At 39.4% G+C, this 21,878-nt stretch overlaps 1 protein-coding gene across 3 annotated transcripts; it reads right to left on the reverse strand.

Annotated features, from left to right (window-relative positions):
• Positions 1 to 4,996: 4,996 nt before the first annotated feature.
• LOC139122764 (solute carrier family 35 member G1-like) lies at positions 4,997 to 21,878 on the reverse strand. 3 transcript variants are annotated; one of them, XM_070688469.1, is made up of 2 exons: positions 21,466 to 21,878; positions 4,997 to 6,931 (listed from the first exon to the last, which is right to left on the reverse strand). In XM_070688469.1, the coding sequence occupies exon 2, from the start codon at positions 6,722 to 6,724 to the stop codon at positions 5,603 to 5,605; it is 1,122 nt and encodes a 373-aa protein (XP_070544570.1). In that variant the 5' UTR covers positions 6,725 to 6,931; positions 21,466 to 21,878; the 3' UTR covers positions 4,997 to 5,602. The 3 variants fall into 3 exon arrangements, with proteins under 3 accessions (XP_070544570.1, XP_070544572.1, XP_070544571.1); XM_070688471.1 differs by lacking the exon at positions 21,466 to 21,878 and adding an exon at positions 19,892 to 20,002; XM_070688470.1 differs by lacking the exon at positions 21,466 to 21,878 and adding an exon at positions 19,888 to 19,930.

Here is a 21,878-nt window from a genome sequence, read left to right on the forward strand (position 1 = left end):
AGACCACAGTTCATTAGTTTCGAAGTCGCTTTTCTTTGGTAATTCAAAACACACACTCATCGAAGGCTTACAAGGAAAGAAAAAAATTGATAAAAAATGATGATGATGATGATGATGCACCATGATATCATCATCATTATCATCGTCGTCGTCGTCGTCGTCGTCATTGTCATTGTCATTCTATAAACGTGTTGTTAAGGTTCAAACAAACAAACCCCGTTCAACTCTGTATCCGGGACCTTTTGAACTTTTACTCATGTTTCTGATTAAAACATTCGCAAATATTTCATTACGTTATCTGATTGCTCTGACAAAATTGGTTCGAAAGAAATTCTCACAGTTGAAGACATTACTGACTATTTCAAATATTGGATTTAATATTTGTCGCTGTTACTGAAGCATGCCTTGAAAAGAAAGTTTGAATCCAAGAAAATTTTATTGAGAAGATTGTTAGGCAGGGCAAACTAGTTTTCATCACAAATCCGATATGTAAACGGGTTTAGGACCCGCGGCTGTATATTTTTATGAAAGAGATTGTTTCGATGAAAACACGTCCAACAAAAACTATTTCGCCGGCAGTAAAAATTGGGATTTCAAGATTAAACGATTATCGCCAATATACAGTAAGAGCCACCTGGTTGTCATGGAAACAGTGTGTACAGAAATAGAGTTTGTAAGACGTGTATGCCCAATTGAATCCAAAGCTGATCTTTGGCTAAGATTGTTGACTGTGGATACATAACTCAGAGAATTTGAAACATAACGCGTTCAATTTTTAAATTGCATTTACTTCCATGTTTAGCCGATGGCCTCAATGACGAGCTCAGCTGAAGTTTCAAAACAGTGCATTGGAGCTGAATAATTGAAAACATCTGCATACGTTACCCTGTATAGGCATACTTGAAAGAACATAAAAAGGAAGATTTGCATATCCAATATTAGACCGTATTTATTTTTGCTAAATGACGAGCCTTGAAGAATAAGCCCGAAAACAGCAAGTTCAGCTCAACACTGATATCTTACCTTGGACCTAAGCACAGACGTAAACAGACTGCAGCAATTGTGTGATTAGCGATGTCTGGAAAGGAAAAACGGTAACAATAAAACTTTGATTGGCTATAACCAATAAAATGGGCTTTTTTATTACGTCGACTTGTCCAGTGACTTGCATTAGCAGTAAAAAGTTTTGAAACTTCGTTGCAATAGCAAAATCTGCGCAGTTACTATTCGTTTTATAAGCTCGTCGAGGAACAATGGCGCCATCTATATATTCAAGAGACGAATCTGATTTTAAGAAATCTCAAATAATTCTTTATTTGTCAATTTGTCATCCGTACGCCCAGACTCCGAATATGAAAACGTGCGGCTTGGCAAATTTTCGCTTACGCCACCTACGATAGGATTCTATGTCTCCCTTCGTTTGTTTTCTCGACCCTTACCAATCGTTGCAATACAACCAGAGCGAGGCCCGGGGAACTATAAGAGAACCCGGATTGAGATGTTGCAGAAAAAATCGACCTTCAGCATCTGACAGTGAGCTTTTTGTCAAGATTGACATACCCTCTTGCCGATTACATTCAAAAAGAGAACAAGACAGGTGAGAACGGCCGTTTTGATACCACTGGACACAAACGGCTGACAATGTGGATTAAACGACTGAATCTCGACGAAAAGAATGACATGGAATGCACGAATTTTAAATTTTTTGACAAAGTTACAAGAATATGAATTTGACAGTGAAATTATTTCAGGTTTCATATTTTGGGCAGAACTTCAGAACAGTTTTCAGACATGTAAATACATATTATCGCAGGAAATGTCAACACTTCGAAGTTCTTTTCACGCATGCGCATATCTCGTGCACTAAAATCAATTAAAACAACAAAGATACCTCAAGTATCGCCTCGTTTTGGAGTAACTTTTGATCATTTTTCAATTTATTTTGGTTTTTAATGTTAACTACAGTTTCTTGACCTACTACCCAAAGCATGTAGAGATACAAAGAACTGGGGTTATCAAGTCAGCCTGTACTTATGTAAACTGCATCGGTATTTTGACAAGCGAAATCTGAGCCGGACTGGTATTCAAACGCAAACAGTGACAGCGTATTTTTTGTTAAAAAGCTAAGCATTAGGTGTTTCAACTTGCTGTGGGAGTAAAACAATAAAATGTACTTGCCGTAAAATTTAATACAAAATAGTGAAAAAAATGATAGCAAAATAGGAGATAAAACGTTAGAGCACTTCACAAAGCAATAATTTACAACATTGATGCAATTTCTCCCAAAGTTTGGTTTATATTTCAAAACCAACTCATTACGTACATAGGTTTATAAATTTTAGTCGATAAGGAGGTCACACGGTGAGCCGGGGATTTCCGACGCGCTTCAGGACGCTTACCTTGTCAGTTTCAGCTGCTGCAGATTTCCGATGCAATGACCACCTACACTGTTCAGTCAGGTGAGGCGTGACGTAAGGCTAGTCGGATGACGTCATCAGAATAATCGTGTAGCGTTGTCTTTCTGTCCAAATCCACGTAAATTATGGGCGAGTCCGCCGTCTTAGTCGTAACATGAAGATTTTGTTGCACCTTGAGCACAAATTACGACTTAAATAATGATTGACTTCGAAATTCTATATGCGTGTAGATATCGCGTGGGTTCAAGTTGTCAAGTTCAGCTGCTAGTGTGCAAATACCCAAATGCACGATTGGCAGTAAAAAGCTTTCTGTCCCATTATATATCCTAGCCCTCATATCTGCCACTAGTCACTGAGAAAATTACATACAACCTGCAGAATCTCATATCAAAACTGAGTAATATATACTCAGTTTGGTGCAGAAAGGAATGAAGTTAAATAAAAATACCTCTAAAGCAGATAAAATCAATCGAAGCGAAAATTTACTGGCTTTTTAAGTATGACAGATGAATAGGTTCGGTAAAAAACAGCGTTTGTTGCGAGAAAACCTCCGCGGATGAACCTTGTTGTAATTGTCAATTTTTGGATCAGTGAGGGCGCCCTTTGACTTCGGTAACTGCGCATCTGTGAGATCGATCACGTTTGAAAGACGAACCTGAAGTACAAGTTGAAGGGGAAGTGAATTTCAATAAACATGCAAAGAAAAGAGAAAATTCAGGAAAGGATCAGAGACTGTACAATTCCAATATGAGTTTAATGTACACGACACAAAAAATACATAGAGTCATGGTTGTCAAATACAGCAAAAATTTCAAATAGAAAGGAAATGTACTATAAATTCTTCTTTATATATTCTGTTCCGGTTCCGTGTGTTTATATATATATATATATATATATATATATATATAATATATATATATATATATATATATATATATATATATATATTATATATATATATATATATATATATACATACATACACACACACACACACACACATACATACATACATACATACATACATACATACATACATACATACATACATACATACATACATACATACATACATACATACATACATACATACATACATACATACATACATACATACATACATACATACATACATACATACATACATACATAGTATAGAGCTGAAAAAATGACAGTTTTTATGAACTGTGCCTGATTATCTAGGCCCACATGTCGGATGAATTTAAATCGATAAATTTAATCGCGAAACATGATTATTGATGTCTAACTAAGGGCAGACGTTTTTCAAGGTCTACCGATTAACTAGTTTCCACTTTGAACTTCTTTAATAGAGTCTTATAGTAAAGTACAGTCTGCGGAGCTGGTCGCTCGTCAGGCAGTTGTGTTCGACTGGTGATTTTCATAGGGATTCACATAGGTTACTTTTGGAAATGGATTGGTAACAAGAGCGTAAAAAATTGTTGAACAAAAACAATCTATCGACGATTCATCTCCAAAAATAACATTATGCTTGTTATTTGGTTAATCATTTTATGTCTAAATATACTTCGTCTAGATAAATATGCGAGTGACAAATATCTACTTTGTTTTACTACATGTTTTCGCTAACTTTTTTGTCATCAATACTTTATTTATCGAGTGGAACTGCTATATCGCAAAAATACACTTAATTTAGCAAGCAACAACGTCCGGTTTGAGACCAGCATGGTTAGCACTTCGTCTACGGTGCCTTCTGTATCGCAATATTTATTTCTTCTGTTTTTTGTATCTTAAACTAAATTTCCTTTTCGTAATAAGGTTTTCAAGCCATTTAAACCTGATTTAAAGAGAAAAACAATGATTCTGTTCAATCTTTTCGGCCATTCTTTATCTGCTCAAATCATCCGCTTGTTCCTGGATTGTTAACACATCCTGTTGGTAATTAAAATATTAAAAAATCAACCTTCAGGATTTTGGTCGGCTAAAGAAAAGAAAAACAATGTTGCCGCATTTAATAATCACAGTCACATAATTGCATATACTTAAATTGTCAATTACCTGCTATTAGAATCAGAATTCTGAATTCTAATGTTCTGAAATTGCGTTCATCAAAGTATTAATTATGATAACAACGCTCATGACAACCAGTCACTCATCGGCTATTTACATTCCGTAATTTAAGTTCCAAAATGATACAATATGCCCTCTTACACATTTTCCATGTAAATGTAAGAACTGGGAAGCTTGATCGAAGACTTTTTGAAATAATATCTTGCCTTTCCTGCAAACCAGTTAATAACAGTCAGTAAGAACGAATACAGTAGAGGTATAGCATGATGCTTCTGACTACAAGAAAATCACGTGTCTTCAAGATTTTTGGGCCTTTGTGATATGGCAAAATATAACCATAACAGTTTCACAATCTTATTGTACAATATTTTCACATATTTTGAATACTCTGCTTCTCGTGGAACACGGAACTTAGCTTAAACAACACCGATAAGCACCATACTAAATCTTCGGAGAGCGTCGGCTAGAAATCGGCTATGGTCGTAAAACGTTGAGTTGCTAGGATTGCGTTCAGAAAACAAGAGGCTGTCTTAGTTTAACCCTTTAATTGCATAATAGCACGGTCAAATACTGAACCATTGGTATTACAGTAAGATATTTTAAGAATTTTTTTCAAACATATTCCTGGTTCGGTAACGGCAGTGTCAGCTTGAAGTGTATCTGTTAGTTTATTTTTCTATGGCAGTAAACCTGATTATTGGCATGGCTAACACGTGCAGTGATAAATTTGCCTTACAAAGGCGTCGAAAAGTGTCCGTTAATCCACTGTAATCCGCGAAACGAAAACGCATGCTGACTCGAGCTAAACCATTTCCACATCAACACTTCTTACGTTTTAATGCCGAGCTTGTGTATACGTCTGACAATTTTTATATTTGTCCAGAGCTCGAGTCTACAGTTGGATCGATCGACTGAGAAAAAGACACCCTCCAAACTACATTGTGACGGCGCAAAACGACATCAGTATTGAAAATAAGATGCACCAAATCAGTTTGTATTTGATTTTTTTAAAAAATCAATGCATGCTTGCTGATAGCCTAAACTGCACATCAAGCAATACAAGTTGTTGTCATCAGGGAACAAATCACGCTCAAATTTTAATACTTCTTTTGAACTGTAAATTGTCTCTCATGCCATTATCTTCCTGGGTTGTTATTCAAAAGTGTCTCATTGTCCGTTAGGGACGTGTAGTCTTGCAAAAGCGTCTTCCTCTCGCCCTCTTGCTTCTGTTTTCTCCGCCATTTTATGATAGCAATGAGGACAGAGCTGAGCATGATAATACTAGCCCCGGCTAGTTTGAATGGATTGGGTGCCTCTCTGAATATAGTGGCCTGGTAGATGTAGGTAGCTACCACTTCGATGTTCAAGAGCATGGACACGGTGGCGGCGAACTCCAGCTGGAAGCTTCGATACAACGCAAACAGGGCGACCGCATCGACAACACAGTAAAGAGCGATCGTCGCTGCTAATGCCGGAGCCATTGACCAGACCGGGTGGGTTGTTACGACGAGCAGCGGTACCAGCGAGAGCACAGTGCCGGTGAGAGAGTCGTAGAAAAGCCGACAGTACACAGTTCCACCATCCCCGAGAGAACGCGCGAGAATGTAGGAAAGCGAGAAGGAGATGCCGCAGCCGACGGTGAGTGAGTATCCGATTGCCGCATTTGTATTGATTGGGGTTTCCGTCTTGTTGTCTACGGCACTGTCTGTGAGATTGCCCACTTCAATCGGTGTACTTTCGACAAACATATTGAACGGACCAGCGACAGCTACCACGCCGATGATATTCAACGCGGTCAGCGAGACCTCAACCATAGTCCACTGCTCGTGCAGAAAACAGAACGCCAGCAACGGGGTCAAGACGGGCGTAATACCTCGGACGATGGCCGTCACGTCTCCGAAGGCCACGTACATGTACGCAAAGTAAGACAGAAGCAAGGCCAGCCATCGAAAGAAGCCGGTCGAAAGCAAGACAGCAACCGTCTTGGAGCCAGCTTTGAAGACATTCTCCCTGTGAAATGCGCACAATAAGACTGCAAAGATGAACAGACTGACGTACGCCAAGAACAAAATTTGGAAAGTCGGAATCCCGTGACTCTCGGCGATATTCACCGCTGTCGTCGCCGTGGCGAACAAAACACCGGTCAAAGTGGCATACAGGATACCTAAAAGGGTCTTGAGAGCTTTCTTGCATTTATCGGAACAGCTTTCATCTTTTGCATCGCCCAGGTCTTCGTCTAAAGTGGAAGACGATGTCATGACTGAGTTTCAACGGGTAGATCTGTCAACCGGGAAATGTCAATGGCTGTACTGGACACCTTTCCTGGAGTTTAAGGATGGATCTTCAACCTGGTGTCCGAGCGTCGGCTTCTTATTCTGATATGATTTGATTAAAATCACCTTTTTCAGTTCTACGTCAAAACTCGTCGTCAGTTCCAGCTTCTTTCTAAACGATATGACAATTGTCTGCAATAAAAAGAGTACACAAGAAGATATCGATAAGTATGACGTATTGCGATTTCATATGTTTTTCTCGATCTTTTCCCTGCAAGCCAGATGCGAAGCCATCAAATTATATGCTGACAATGAAGCCATCATTGTCAGCATATAATTTTACAACAGTTGTAATTGTTCATCATGGGAAACCATACGCGTTTCTTAACCCCTTGAACGCTGTATTAATTTTTCCCACCAAGGTTTCTGAGTAACATTTTACCAATTTTGATGAATTTTTCTGTAATTATTTCATAGTTTTAGACCAAACGGACAAAACCTTTCGTTGGCTACAGTTTTTGACCAAAAGTTTTGGGAAAATCTGAAAAAAAATTCTAGATCTGAAAAAAAAGTGTTGGCGTTACAATCTGGAAGAGCAGCAAAAATAAACATTGGTACGCAAAGGGTTAAATTGTCTTCCAAGCATTACGTCGGTCGCCCAGTAACAGTTTGCTAGTGGAAGGGACACACGCCGCTTAAGTCGTTCCGAGCAGGGCAAGCGCCAGCACATCTTCAAGTTGTGTACCCGCTCATAACATTTTTCGCCGCGAAAATAAAAAAAAAAAGAGAGAGAGAGCCGATAATCATAATTCCTATCATGAATAAACATGCCGTGACAACAGAACAAATAGCAAGTATTGTTGTCTAACAATGAATGGGTTTGTGGTAGTTACGGGTACACGACGTTGATGGGTCTTTTCGAAAACGTGACTGCCTCGATCTCCGGAGGTTAACTCGGTTATTTCCAACTGACATGTGACAAGCATATCCAATGGGATTTACGGTACATACGTTGTACTGTCGAAAAAAATTTAGCGAAATTTAGAATTGATTGTTTTGTTTTTAAAGATGCGATGCAAGATTTGATTTTGTAGTAAATTATTATTTGACTCGGATAGATAACTTTAAGAAACCTTTTAATTTCAATCCTTATTTTAAAGAGATTAATTCAATTTTAATTCGGATTCGGACTGTTTTGTGGCATGCTTGTGCGAGACAAGTGAATTAAGGTCCGGACTAGAATTCAGAATGTAAATAATACACTGCATTTAACATGTATAAGCTTAGACGTTGCGTTGACAAGCTGGCCCACCTTAGAGAGTAGCACAAGAAATGTAGTCAACAATAAAAACATAAAAGACTAAAAAATCATCTAAAGATAGGGCTACTGCTGCTTCAACGGAAGAAATGTCGGTTATTTTGACGAGACCTATCGCATATAATTTTGGTTTTACTTTCATCAATTGCTATGACATGGCTTTCAACTTGATTGGAACTTTGATGGCTTCGCTCTGAATTAATGTCAACATCATGGTAAAACTACCTGCAATCTGCATTTGGTGACGATATGAGCTGACGAGATGTGAAAACAGACTGGTGCCGTGTTCTATGTTCGGGGTGGGGCTGACAACGGTTTTACGGTCTCCTGCATTGAAAGCGAAACATCGCAATAATCCATTACGCCTACACAGGAGGGAATCGTGTTGTGTAGTGTGCATTCTTTGACGTCAAAGGCACCAGGAAAAATGACTATTTTGTATTGTCGTTGAGACTGCAATTCTGACATGATCAAACGATAGACTTTGTTTGTTTGTTTGCACATGCTCGATCTACTGTGCATTTTATTCCACCTTGCTACTCTTCAAGTCCTCCAAACCAAAATTATAGTCTCACCGGCAGTAAAACTATGTCTGACGTACAATGAAAGTATTAAACATCATGGGGACGTAGTTACTTTGGTGTTTGAAATCATAGTGCACTGATTCAACTACGCTAAAGAAATTTCAAGATTTGATTTTTGCTATATACTCTAAAAAGTCAAATAATTCTACATCATACTCAAGATAGAAAACAATCACAGGCAAATGCAACATGCCAAGTTTTGAGCAAAACCCCTAACTTTTGTTTAAAATTCAATATGGCCACCATCTCTTCTTTGGCTTCGTGCACACGGCACAAAATAAAAATGAGTATCTAAAACAAGCGGCGAAAACGTACTTTTCTGAACAAGTTTAGGGTTCACATATACAAGGTGTTCACCAGTGAAGAACTTCATTGTTTTGAGTCTCAGTATCAGCAAATAAAGTAACTTCTGCTTGCCCACAAAAGCTCTCCGCCCTGGGATCGAAAAAACGCGCCTTTATGGATCATTTTACAATTGCCAGCACACTGCCGTCCAAAATATGCCACCCGGGTATCGAAATTTGAAGTTGTGATTCTCAAAAGAGCAGGATAGCTATACAAGACAGTGCAGATTAACCGATAAAGGTCAAGCAAAAGATCTCGGCGGAAAGTGATAGTCGTTACCAGTCGCGTTGGAGTTCTTTACAGTCGAGTCACCGCTCATGCAGTCACACAGAGGTGAGTGACCGTGAACGAGACGAGTAAAATTAAGGTCGTTCGAGCCTCGAAAATGAAGGACTTAAACTTTTGCTCAAACTTTCCTGAACAAACTTTCAACCATTCTCTATCAAAAACAACAATAAAATTTGGGTGACTGTGCAAATTATGGTACTAGAAAAACAAATTACCCAAAATTTACCGATATTTGAATTCAAAATGGCCGCTTTTCCCGTGTGATCTCTATGCTCTATGGGGTAAAACAGAATTCCCGATTTTCACAGACTAAGTCGGTGAAAACTTCATTGACTGCGTAGGCTCCAAAATGAGCCAGGACAAGTGGTAGGCCAAAAGATTATTACAAATATATCTGTCCCCGAGGCGTATTCTACCTTTAAAAGAAGATGGAAGCCAGCGAGAAAACTATGTATTATGGAGACACAACACTGTTATCTTACCTTACAGTTCATGTTTTGTGGACACGCTTTCAGGTCGTGTTGCGGAAACACGAACGGAGAAAAACCAGGGGTACAAAATTACTATACAAAGGCACAGAGACTGTTACTTCTTGTTTTTCTGAGGCAATGGCCACCGGATGCTGGATTGGAACGCTTTTAAAATTTTCCCTTTTGGCGAGGGTGTGTTTGTAACTGCCTGAAATTCACTGGACCAAAGAGAGGCCGTACTTTTCAGAACGCTAATAGATATATTCAAGGACCTCAGCGACGCTTTCAATGTATGGGCGAGCGGGTTGGCCAGTATTTCTATCATTGAGCTGGTCGTACATTTAGTGTTAGATATGAAATACAATTATAAACTGACCCTGCAGCGACAGGTATACCCACAAGAGTTTTATACCAGTTCACTACATACGCGATGGCGAGTGCATATTTATGGAGTGAACTGGTCAAAATCGAGGTATACACGTTGCTTGGGTGGTTTATCGCTATTATAGCATACAGTATAATGTAAAACATCGCTGAGAGCTCGCGGCACGTGTTCCAACTGTGCTATATCGCGAATATAGCACGGATACTGTCACGTCTTGACCAGTGAGGTCCCCTATAGCTGAATGTCGCAATATTGCAAATTACTCATAAAAACAATAGTGTAATGTAAAAAGAAAAGCAGATGAGATTACATTTGCAGATTAAATCGACATTACTTCACCATCCAATTATCGCAAATTACTTCCAATCGTGTTCTGTACTTTGCGCCATCAATATACTGATATACTGATCTGGAGTGTTGCCTCTGCGTTTAGAAACTGGCAGATACAGAGGCGAAGTAGTAACTGACAGAAAATGTATTTTTTGTAACCAAAATGTTATCGAAAATGAAGTTCATTTCCTTTTACATTGTAGTTTTTATAATGATTATCGTACTACTTATATAGACATGGATGGTGATTATAATAATTTGTCTACAGACGATAGGTTAAGGTATTTATTAACAAATCGATCAAGAATCCGGAATACGGCGAAATATATCGAAAAAGCGTTTATAAAAAGAAAAGAACATTTGTATAAGAATAGCTAAGTTTTTTCCCTTTCTCAAGTTTTGTTTCAACTATTGTATACCCTGTTCCTCACATTCTTGTACTGTATAATGAATTATAAGGTGACTTATAAGCCCATTGGGCTGGGAGGTCTTTTTCCTCAGGTCACTATAATAAAACAAACTACTACTACTACTATGATATAATACTGAACATTGTGTACTAAGTATTCTCATCAAATGATCAGCGGACGGTATTACAGTAAAATCGCTCACTATAGTGAACATGTTTGCTAAATAACTTTCAAAAGTATACATGCCGCACTATCTTTATTCACACTCTGACAAGCAACTGTTTAATGCGCTGCCTTGGATATCCTGCATTGTTTGACATTTGACAGATGTAAGTTTAACGTGCGCTCTCGGTTGGTCAACCGTCATCCTTCTCTGAATTGCCAATAAGCATCCTGAAACAAGGTGTCGTGCCTTGGGCGGTACAACCTCTGATATTAGAGGTCGATTAGTGCCTGAAATCGCAGTAAAACCACAGACAAGACGAAAATTTGTCTGTGGTAAAAAACCAGGTGACCCTGTCGTTTACAAGAACAGTCAATCCGAACATGGATGAGCAACACCCAAACTTCGTAGGACGCCCTCACATGCTGAAGCAGTGCTTCCTTACATCTATACAAGCAAGCACGCAAGCATTTGTTCACCCGAGCCAGATTGCAGCTAAGACTTCCAATGTTGAATGTTCTGCACGATAGAAAAATAATATTTTCATATGCCTACTTTACAGCGTGCGGGCGCTTCACAATAAACAAGTCTCGGTCGACGGTACCACATCAACGAGACATTGAACTTGTGTATGAAATAATGGATTCATTACTTTCTTCATTGGGTCATCCGCGCGGCATAAAGTGACATCGGGTTATAGGAATATTTGCATATTAGGAAGTTAAGAGGCAATACTAATTCAATGACGACTTTGGCCCGGAAAGTTTACGCTACAGCCCAGGGCATAATTGTTTGCTTCTAACGACAAACACGCATCGCAATGTTTCTCCTTCGACAACCCAAACGGAATTTTTTTCCCAGGATATTGACCTGTGGCCGGCACAGACTGTAAATTTCTCAGGTGAATGTTATGGAGAGATCCATCATTATTCCTGGCCAAAAAAGTCAAAATGTCGACCCGGCAGGTAAACAAGTAATACATGTACCGTAAACAACGGGTTCACATACTCGCCTGCCGTGATGGCGTTGAAAGGATGTCAATTGATTCGCCACACGCGGAGAGTTCGAATTAAGACAGATGTGACATTCATTTTCGGTCGACGGATTCAAGATCTTCAAAGACATCGATGAACGGGTACAATGTCGAGTGCGGCAACTCCAAGGATGGCTGAGTGTTGATGCTCGCTCTGCAGTTTCAAGGTACCCCTTTTCAGGTCTTTTGACCCACAGGCGCTTGGCACATTGCTTGGATAATAATCGTATTTAATATGTAGAATGTCTATATACGACTTGATTATTCAGTAAAAGAATCACCGTAAAGTGTAGGCCTATAGGCCTACATATTGACTGGCATTATACTGAGTGGCTATGGCTGCCTGGCTCGGGCCAGGCGAACGCACTGCATAATCATCAATGTGTAGAATGTCTACATGACTTGATTATTTAATAAAGAATAACGGTACGTGATATTACTGTACATGTCGGGAGTGGCTGTAGCTGCAGGGGTTTGGCCCGGCTTGGGCCCGTTGTCCACTGCTGCACAGACATAAACTCAAGGCGTGAAAGCTTTTCACCGCCCGATTTCATAAATCAGCGAAATTCAGGATCTCTGAGCGTTTTCGGTGATAAAAATTGGTCATCGGTCAGGTGGTTGCATAAACAATCGATCGACTGGCCCTTTTGCCTAAAATCATACCTTACCCTATGCTACTGGCAAGAAATCGTCCTGAAATCGGCTGGGCACACCAACCCAGCGCCGGCCATTTTGAATAAGCTTCCTGCAACGTACGCGTCCAATGAGAGAAGAGCAATTAAAAGACAATACGTCATCTGCCAAGGGTTGTATGCACAGGCGCATACATTGCATGCAGCTCATTCAAAATGGCCGGCGCTGGGTTTGTGTGCCCAGCCGATTTCAGGATGATTTCTTGGCATTTAGCATAGGGTAAGGTATGATTTTAGGCAAAAGGGCCAGTCGATCGATTGTTTATGCAACCACCTGACCGATGACCAGTTTTTATCACCGAAAACGCTCAGAGATCCTGAATTTCGCTGATTTATGAAATCGGGCGGTGAAAAGCTTTCACGCCTTGAGTTTATGTCTGTGCAGCAGTGGACAACGGGCCCAAGCCGGGCCAAACCCCTGCAGCTACAGCCACTCCCGACATGTACAGTAATATCACGTACCGTTATTCTTTATTAAATAATCAAGTCATGTAGACATTCTACACATTGATGATTATGCAGTGCGTTCGCCTGGCCCGAGCCAGGCAGCCATAGCCACTCAGTCAATATGTAGGCCTATTACTAGGCCTACACTTACATCTCATGTACGGTGATTCTTTTACTGAATAATCAAGTCGTATATAGACATTCTACATATTAAATACGATTATTATCCCAGCAATGTGCCAAGCGCCTGTGTTTTGACCCGTGAGTTCGGTATGTGACGGGTTACTGTATTCGCAGTCGACACTTAGCAGTCACGTGATTTACCTGACATTTTTGACTTGTGGGCGTAAGTATCCGACCTTCAGAGAAACGGGACAGCCGACCAGCAGATTTCGAGAAAATCCAACCGGGGTTGTCTTTAAATGTCAATTTACGGGTGTAGCCAAATTTTGTCAATTTTACAAAATCATCATCAACATATTTCAAGGTTGGTATGCTGAGTTTACATATATTTGACCTTAACTCGAAAATTTGGAGGGGAAAGCAGAGCTGCCCTCCCACTGGCATACGCGGAAAATATGCTCTCCAAGTGAACTATGATGTCCATTGCTCTCCAGAATCTATAGTCTGCCCGCTCCACACTCCCCACACCTATAAACTGCAAGATCCGAGGTGCCAACTTTTTATAGACTCCCCTCTCGCTCCATAATCGGTATCACACAGGTACTTACGTGGGAGGAGGGACTTCGCTACTTGGCTTGAGTACGATGTAAACAACTCATACGGCGCCGCGTTGCGGTAACTTTCGCCAACGGATGCACCGTACAGTACTGGTAACCGGGCTGGCCGTGCGTTCAGCGAAACATTTGCTGTAGTATACATAGGTCCGCTTTAAACAGGCATATCCCCCCACACAGTACAATAAATTACCCATAATTCAGTTTGATTTGTACACACGACATTAATTTTTTTATAACTTTTCAGTGCTGGCCGAAAGCAATAATATAAAACCTAAAGATAATTGATCAATTATATCTATTGAAAGTACGTTATTTTAGACATTTCAGTATAAATTTCACAGAAACCATAAAAGTCACATTCTGCAGGTACTGTAAATGCCATACTTTTAGGCAGCAAGTTATGACAAACTGAAGGCGTCATTCTCTGAGAAAACTTAGCATGCAATTTTTTTTGTCTTTTATGTTTGGAAAAGTCAATATCCTTTTGTTTCATAACACATGTGCAACTAGTCTCCCTACTTTTCATTACATTATTCTGTATGGCTGAAGACACAATCAGTGGAAAATTTTACTAAAATGCCATCTCCTCTCTCAATCAATCAAGCATACTTTTCTAAATCATTTAGAATGGGAATTGAGAAGAATGGTGTCCTTAAAACGTACGATTTCAGAATTTAAAAAAACTAGTCTGTGAATTCGTCTATACATGGGAGACACAGTAGACTTCACTGAGGAGTTTCCGTGTGTACAAATCATGATGAATTATATGAAATCTTCAGTACTGTGTTCCATGGCCAGCAATCAAGTACGCCATATTTAGCTTTATTTTGACGATACATCAAAGAAACTGAATGTACAAATTTGACAGAATGCTTTATACAATATAAACCAACACTTCTAACACATTAAGCTTTCAATTGTAGTTTTAATTTAGCTTCGCTACACTTCGTAACACTTGCTCTCATGTGCATAGTTTGCACCTCGTATCTTGAATTAGACACCCACAACTGTTCAAGCACCTCACCGCCCTCTCCCCACCACTGAAATCCCCCATTCCCCACTCACTCAACTATTTATCTACGCAAAACTGTGCAAACAAAAAAAAACTTTCTACATTTGGACATTGTCCCCCTCAAAGTTAACCGCTTAATCTTCCCTGAAGTTCGATCAATCAAGGGTGCACCTGCTTTTTGGTACAAACGGCCTGAAATTTTCTCCCCGCCCATTGTACTGAAATTTCTTCCCCACCCACCCCTCTGCCCGCTGATTATTTTTTGAATTTGCCCACCCAACTGAATTTACAGTTTTAATTTTGAGGGGAGAGTGAAATTAACCTGACCGCTGGAACTTTGAAAATCCTCTTCTTCCGCCCACCAGCACTCCCCTATCCTCACCAGGAAACCCGTTGCCAGCTGCCACCCCCATACAAAGACACCCTGTTGCCCAAGGCCATCCCAACTACACCGGCAAATCCTCGACCGAAAACGGTTCTGCTGCCTGCTCTTTCGGTTATTTAGAACTTTTTGGTTGTCGGCTGATCAAAACAAGAAAACCTTCCGGCCATCTGTGACTGGAAAGTGGTATCCCCTCGTCAAAAATCAACTTTCGCCAACAACTGTATCTCTATAAGAGAAAAATATTCCTGGAGTTGACTTGAAACGATTAAATATCTATCATGTTTAAATTATCCTTTAATTCTTTCACGTTTAACATGTTGTTGTGACCTTTGCACGTCTGTATGTAAAGAGATAGAAAGATAGATGATATTAGATAGATAGATAGATAGATAGATAGATAGATAGATAGATAGATAAATGATAGATAGATAGATAGATAGATAACGTGATATATGTCATCAATATGCATTGTACAACAGTCTGGTGTAAGCTAAGGCTAAAAATGAACGATTGATTTATTTGTTTTTCATCCAGGTCTCGCACAAATTGATGCACTGACACAGTTTTTTTCTTCAATTAATCTTTTGGTTTTGAGCTCACAGGATCCAACTACCAACACGAAAACAACACATCGAGAATGTATACGTACAACGCTAATTCTGACACGCAGCAACTTTGAATGTGGCTATGACTTTAGTGTTCATACATGTAAGTTGCGTAAATGTAACCCTGTACATATATTACTGACGTTTTCTGTCTTGCGTAGTTCGTTTAATTTCAAGTTGACGAGATGAGAAAGGACACATTTCCCTCTTTAGCATACATTTGTTATTTCAGTAGTTTAACGGAAATTAAACAAGACGTGGACTTGCTACAGAACACAGAGCATCAGCTAATTTACTGACAAAATTGTCTGCAGTTTCCTTTGAACGTGAGTAATTTTAGAGCCTAAGGAAATTGTAACCAATTATGTGGAGAATGGACAAAAAAGTTCTTAAGGAACAGAGGTCACGAGTCACTGCATTCTTGACGGACGTTGACATGGACACAGTGCAGAGAACGATAGCTGCAATGGCGATATAACCACTGACGTTGTTTTTCGGATGCCACTTTTTTGATACTAATTAACTTATTGTTTTCCATTCCCCCGGTAACTATGGTTACATAGTAACATCTCGTAATACAGTAGATTTGATGATTGTGTAACACAAGGGTGAACCACGGACATTAAAACCAAAGCTAATATCAGGATAATTGCCTATATCGATACATGGCGAACTGTACCTCGTCAAGGCCAGTCCGTTTGGGGTTTTTTGATCATATACACAGGGGTTATTGACCTTACAGAGCTGGTTTGCTAATTTTAGCTCATCAGTGCCTCCATTCACAAAGTGAAAAACTACGGCTTATATAAAATTGCGAGGTCAGTCTTTGTTCAAACTCAATGTTGAAAGAGGTACTGGTATAGTTGGCGTAAAAAGAGAGAAATTCGCCATAAATGTACACATTGTACGAAGTCGTCCTTTCAAGATTGAGATCCTGTGAAAATATGTATTTCAATTTTTAGCTCGGCAACTAAGGACTGAAAGTCAAATAATTCAGGGCCAGGGCTGCACTGTACACATTTTCAATCTCTATAGATTTCAATGGATATGGTCAATTTTTTCCGTACGGTTGCTATCATTACCGAGATAATGTCACGGCCCTGTACGACGCGGCCTAAAACGACACGTCATTTCGCAGGTGATGTCGCGTGAGGTGGAGCCAGTTGCGAGACTGGTGGAAAATCTCCGGGTAATTGAAGCGACACAACTGAATTATCCTTATAGATTTGGTTGAATTCAACATCGAGAAGGAATGGCACGGTCGATTGAAAGACCTCCAAGTGGACTGGGAGAACCGTTTACGGTTTGTATTTACTGATAAAGGCCCAAAATGGTACCATCGATCAAGAGCTACGGGGCATTCAGCAACGTTTCAGGAAGTCGGTTGAAAGTTATGCTAAGCGACTTCAGAACTGATGTGTCTGTCGGATGGCAGAGGGATACAGAATTGGCGAGACTTTCTATATACTATGGCCAAAGCTTATGAAGATCTTTGCGAGAAGAGATCAGAAGGATTGTAGTCAACTTACGCATTTGCCAGGACGGGGAAAATAGTGGTTGGTCTTCCTGAAGGCAGCGATGACCGTCCATTGTCAAAAAAATGAACTCAGCGAATCTTTAAACGTAGTAGCAATGTAGACAGAGAGTACACGGACAATATAAAGAATATTCGAGAATGAAGTAAACAATGACGAGTCAGGACGATCAGTGATTAGGCCCTATGTCTTAAAAATGAATATGTGTATGATTTATCAGGGAGGAAAATTCGAAGAGACCATATTCATTCTAAATTGGGTAATCTCAGACGAATTGTTGAAAATCGACCTGTAAATTCTAATTTGAGACTATGTTATATTTGTGGTAAGCCTGGCCATATTGCCAGATATTGTGATGTTGGTAAACAAAGAAATAATGGGAATGCACAAAAGAAAGCGAGATATCAAAATTTGAAAATTCAAGGGAAGAATATAAAAGGCCAGTGGGGCCAAAAATGTCGTTTATGCCAGAGTTAATCAAATGTGTGATGTAATGATAAATGGTGAGTAGTCAGGTCCGAATGTGGTTCATGCAAATATATTTCGACATACGATTATATCAGGTTCATTAATTTTTGTTTGTTTGTTTGTTTGTTGATGGTACATATTACCCAGCGAGAACGCTGGCTTTGGAAAGTGAGGGAGAGTGTCGCTGCCTGATACGACGCAGTCTGGTTACAAGTGGTTATTTCCCAGGTGACGCAGCGTGATGTTCCAACGTAACAATGTATTCAGGTGATAATAAAAGTGTCGACAATGAATGTAAGTTTGCAGAATCAACAAAGTATAAAGAGTCAGCAATTTTTTGTATCACGTGATGGTGTGTTATTAGAATACAATGACTATTACGTTGAGAGTAAAGAAAGGTTACATAAGAAGGTAAACTTGAATTGTATTAAATGAGAAATCCATTAAGAGGAGATACGATTATCAGAGAGTTTAAGTTGTAACTCGGGCAGAGTTCCCGTGCTGTAAATAAAGCTATCAATCTCAATTCTACCGGCGTGTTCGTCTTCAATTACACAAGTATTACGGTCCCGTGGTACCTCCGATATCTGGTAAGGACTGGACAACGTACGACTACTGTTCGCAACAGACAGGATGAAGCTATTCCCAAGTAAAACCCCAGAGTGGAGGTGAAGACAGTTGCGACAATGTGCAAAGATGTTCGAGCTCGATGAACGGGGACAATGTGTGGGGTGTATTAAACAAACATATGCAGGTCAATTTGTATCGAGATGTGATACAATATAACCGCCATAGACATATATCTAAGTGTGCTAGCTTTATACGTCTAGAGCCGTTACTTGCATGTGTGTATACAATTTTGTTCAAATTTCTAACAAGGACAATATGATATGCCATGCAATTCAACGATTTGAACACCAATTAGTTTAACAAAAGATCGCTGTGGATAGGATTTAATGTTTTACGGATCCGGAAGCTATTATTCAGGCATTAAATTACCTCTGTTATACAAACTAGGTAAAAACTGAATTACTCTTAACTACTGTACATTTACAGGGCAGTCTGTTACGCAACATGGCCGCTGGGTAGCCATTAAATTTATTATTGCAGAGCCATTATTCAGATAAGCGTGGTATGATATTGAATTTTATTTAAAAGGATCAACATGGACGATGTATAATTACATACATATACCGCTTAATATGTTCAGTGATATGATCCAATATGGCCACTCTCAGCCATTTTTTCTCGATATTTTGTACGATTTGCGATTACTTGGACAGGAAAAAACTATTTTGTTGAAACTTGACAGAAGGACAATGTAGTGTAATTTGCATTTTAGTTCAATTCCGTGCACAAATTTGCTTCTCTGTACGCTAAAATATGAAAACCAAAAATCATATTTTTTTCATAGCGTTATTCAGACCAGCCCTTCAGATTTCTTCGAAAATCGGATTCAATAAAGTGTATTCAGGTAAACAAATGCTTTTCAATTTGTTTTACACTGTCATTAAACTCACGCAACGGTTTTCCCGTTCCAGACCTATTCTACACATGTATACTTCGAACTGAATATATACCAACATTGTACTTAGAGATTTCCTAACCGTTCACGTCCAAAAATATTATGTTCAAAAGGCCAGACCACCCGAGAGTTGGTCCATTTCAAAATGTTCCTTTCCCCCTTTATCTTAACATATGCAATGTCAGAAAATACGAAGACAAAAAACCTCATGGATGCTGCATTTTCTTGGTAAGAAAACAAAATACATAGAAAATACATAGAAAACACATAGAAAATACATAGAAAATACATAGAACATATATAGAAAAAAGGAAACCACAATCCATTAGGTACATGTTATGAGGAAACAATTTTCAGTATAAAAGGTATTTTGCAAAAGAACTCTGAAAAGAAAATTAAAATAATCGACCTACCTACCCATGTTTGCAACCATATCTTGCTCGTTGAACTTACATTTTACTTTCGACTAATGCAAGAGAGTACTTAGCTTATTCAAAATAGTAATCAGTTTGTTTTCATCACATGATTCGATATGTATGTATCATTGTCAATATCTAATCTGATAACCCTCTACATTCAAGTTATCCCTGAAAATTCTTTCAAAGCAGGAAATCGTCAAGGTTTCTGTGTCAGAGTGCGTATCGCTTGAAAGCCTTCGCGTTAACCCTGCTGTTGAGCGGGTACCTTGACTGGCGAAAATTAGTAAAGTCGCAGATAATCAAGTCCCCCTCCCCCAACATTCATACAAGCAGTTGAATGGTGACTGTTTACTACAGTTTTGGAAGGAAGGAAGACAGACTGAGTAGAAAGACAAAAATTCAATCGATTTTTTTTTAATTCACGTTGTCGCCCAGGTTTTAGAAGAAGCCGTGACAAGAAACGGTTCTTTTCTCTGTCCAGACGTCCAGACAGTTTCAAATAAAGTCGGAGAAATGACACATCGAAAAACAATCATAGCCAGATGCGATTGCGATGGTCGTTCAGTGTTGCTGTGTTACTGTGACGGGTCGAACAAGAACCAGTTACAAAAGGCTTTGTGGTTTATGAATCAAATGTGACATGCCTTGTAAATGACGCTTATAAATAAAGCGATCCGAATTATTTATATCATCGGTCATTCGAACACATGAAACAGGAGATATGCATAACGTACTAGGTATAATGCTCTACGCGATGGTACAGTCTGTACGTACAGCACCATAGAGTACGTTTTTGGATACAGTAAAGTGGTTAGATTTGATCGACAAACGTTGGGCACACATGGCACTTCAATTGTAAGTTAGTGATGTCTTTGAATTTTTAAAGGGGAATAAACGCTTTAAAGGGACAAAGTCGGCCGTTTTTCATGAATTTTGTTTGATACGTGATACTACTTACATTTTTTGACACGTTAAAAGATAATGAATAAATGGATGGCCATGCATATATTCGACCCCGGTTTTAGACACGATACAGGAAACCATCGCGAAAATGAATAAATAGTCATGACCATAAATTCATTTTCGCGATGGTTTCATTTAATTTGTCTAAAACCGGGGTCGAATATATGCATGGCCATGCATTTATTCAGTATCTTTCAACATGTCAAACAATATAAGTAGTATCTCGTATCAAACAAAATTCATGAAAAATGGCCGACTGTGTCCCTTTAAAGACTGGCATGTCAAAGCACAAACGACGCTCGCGCTTGGACATATATGTAAAGGGGTTAAGTTAAATAATGGAGCGGAGGAAAGTCCGGGTTACAGTCGAACGTTTGAGGGTTGAATGCACAAATGATGGACATCTTAATTAGTAATATGCAGTTTATGCTAGAGTGAAACCGATGGCCAATTATGGTATTTCATACACATGGTCGTCTTACGTAATGATTTATTTAGGCTCGACAAGTTTCAACTAACTCATTTCCTTTTTTCAAAATGCAAATGAAAAACAATGGGATATTTGATATTTCACTGTCAGGATTTAGCAAAGAGACTGGTTATTCTTACCGGCTTCTGCTCTTGCAGGGTATCCAGTTAATGTTTCGCCGGGAAATTCTATGCGTCTATGACTCAGCAACGACCATCAGAAATAGCGAAGATAATTAAGCGGTTGGAGTTTATGTCGTTTCTCTGTGAGTGTCCGGGCCCACTCAGCCAGCTCTGTTAACAGGCCGATGAAAGCTGATCAAACTCCCTGATTTGTCTCCCACGACTGGTGGGTGTTTCTGAGCAACTATATCGACCGATTTACGTCATTAGTAGTGGAAATCCGTGCACTCTGCCGTTTCATTATAGATTCGAGTCTTCTCGTGGCTTGAAAAAACGAGCTTGCAGTCAAATCGCTGTGTTGCTCGTTCCTGCTCTGCTCATCTCCATGTGAACAGCGCCGATGTTAAATTGGCATAATGCAGGTACGCAAC

Source organism: Ptychodera flava, chromosome 22 (genome assembly GCF_041260155.1).
Source record: "Ptychodera flava strain L36383 chromosome 22, AS_Pfla_20210202, whole genome shotgun sequence".
Classification (NCBI taxonomy): Eukaryota; Metazoa; Hemichordata; class Enteropneusta; family Ptychoderidae; genus Ptychodera; species Ptychodera flava.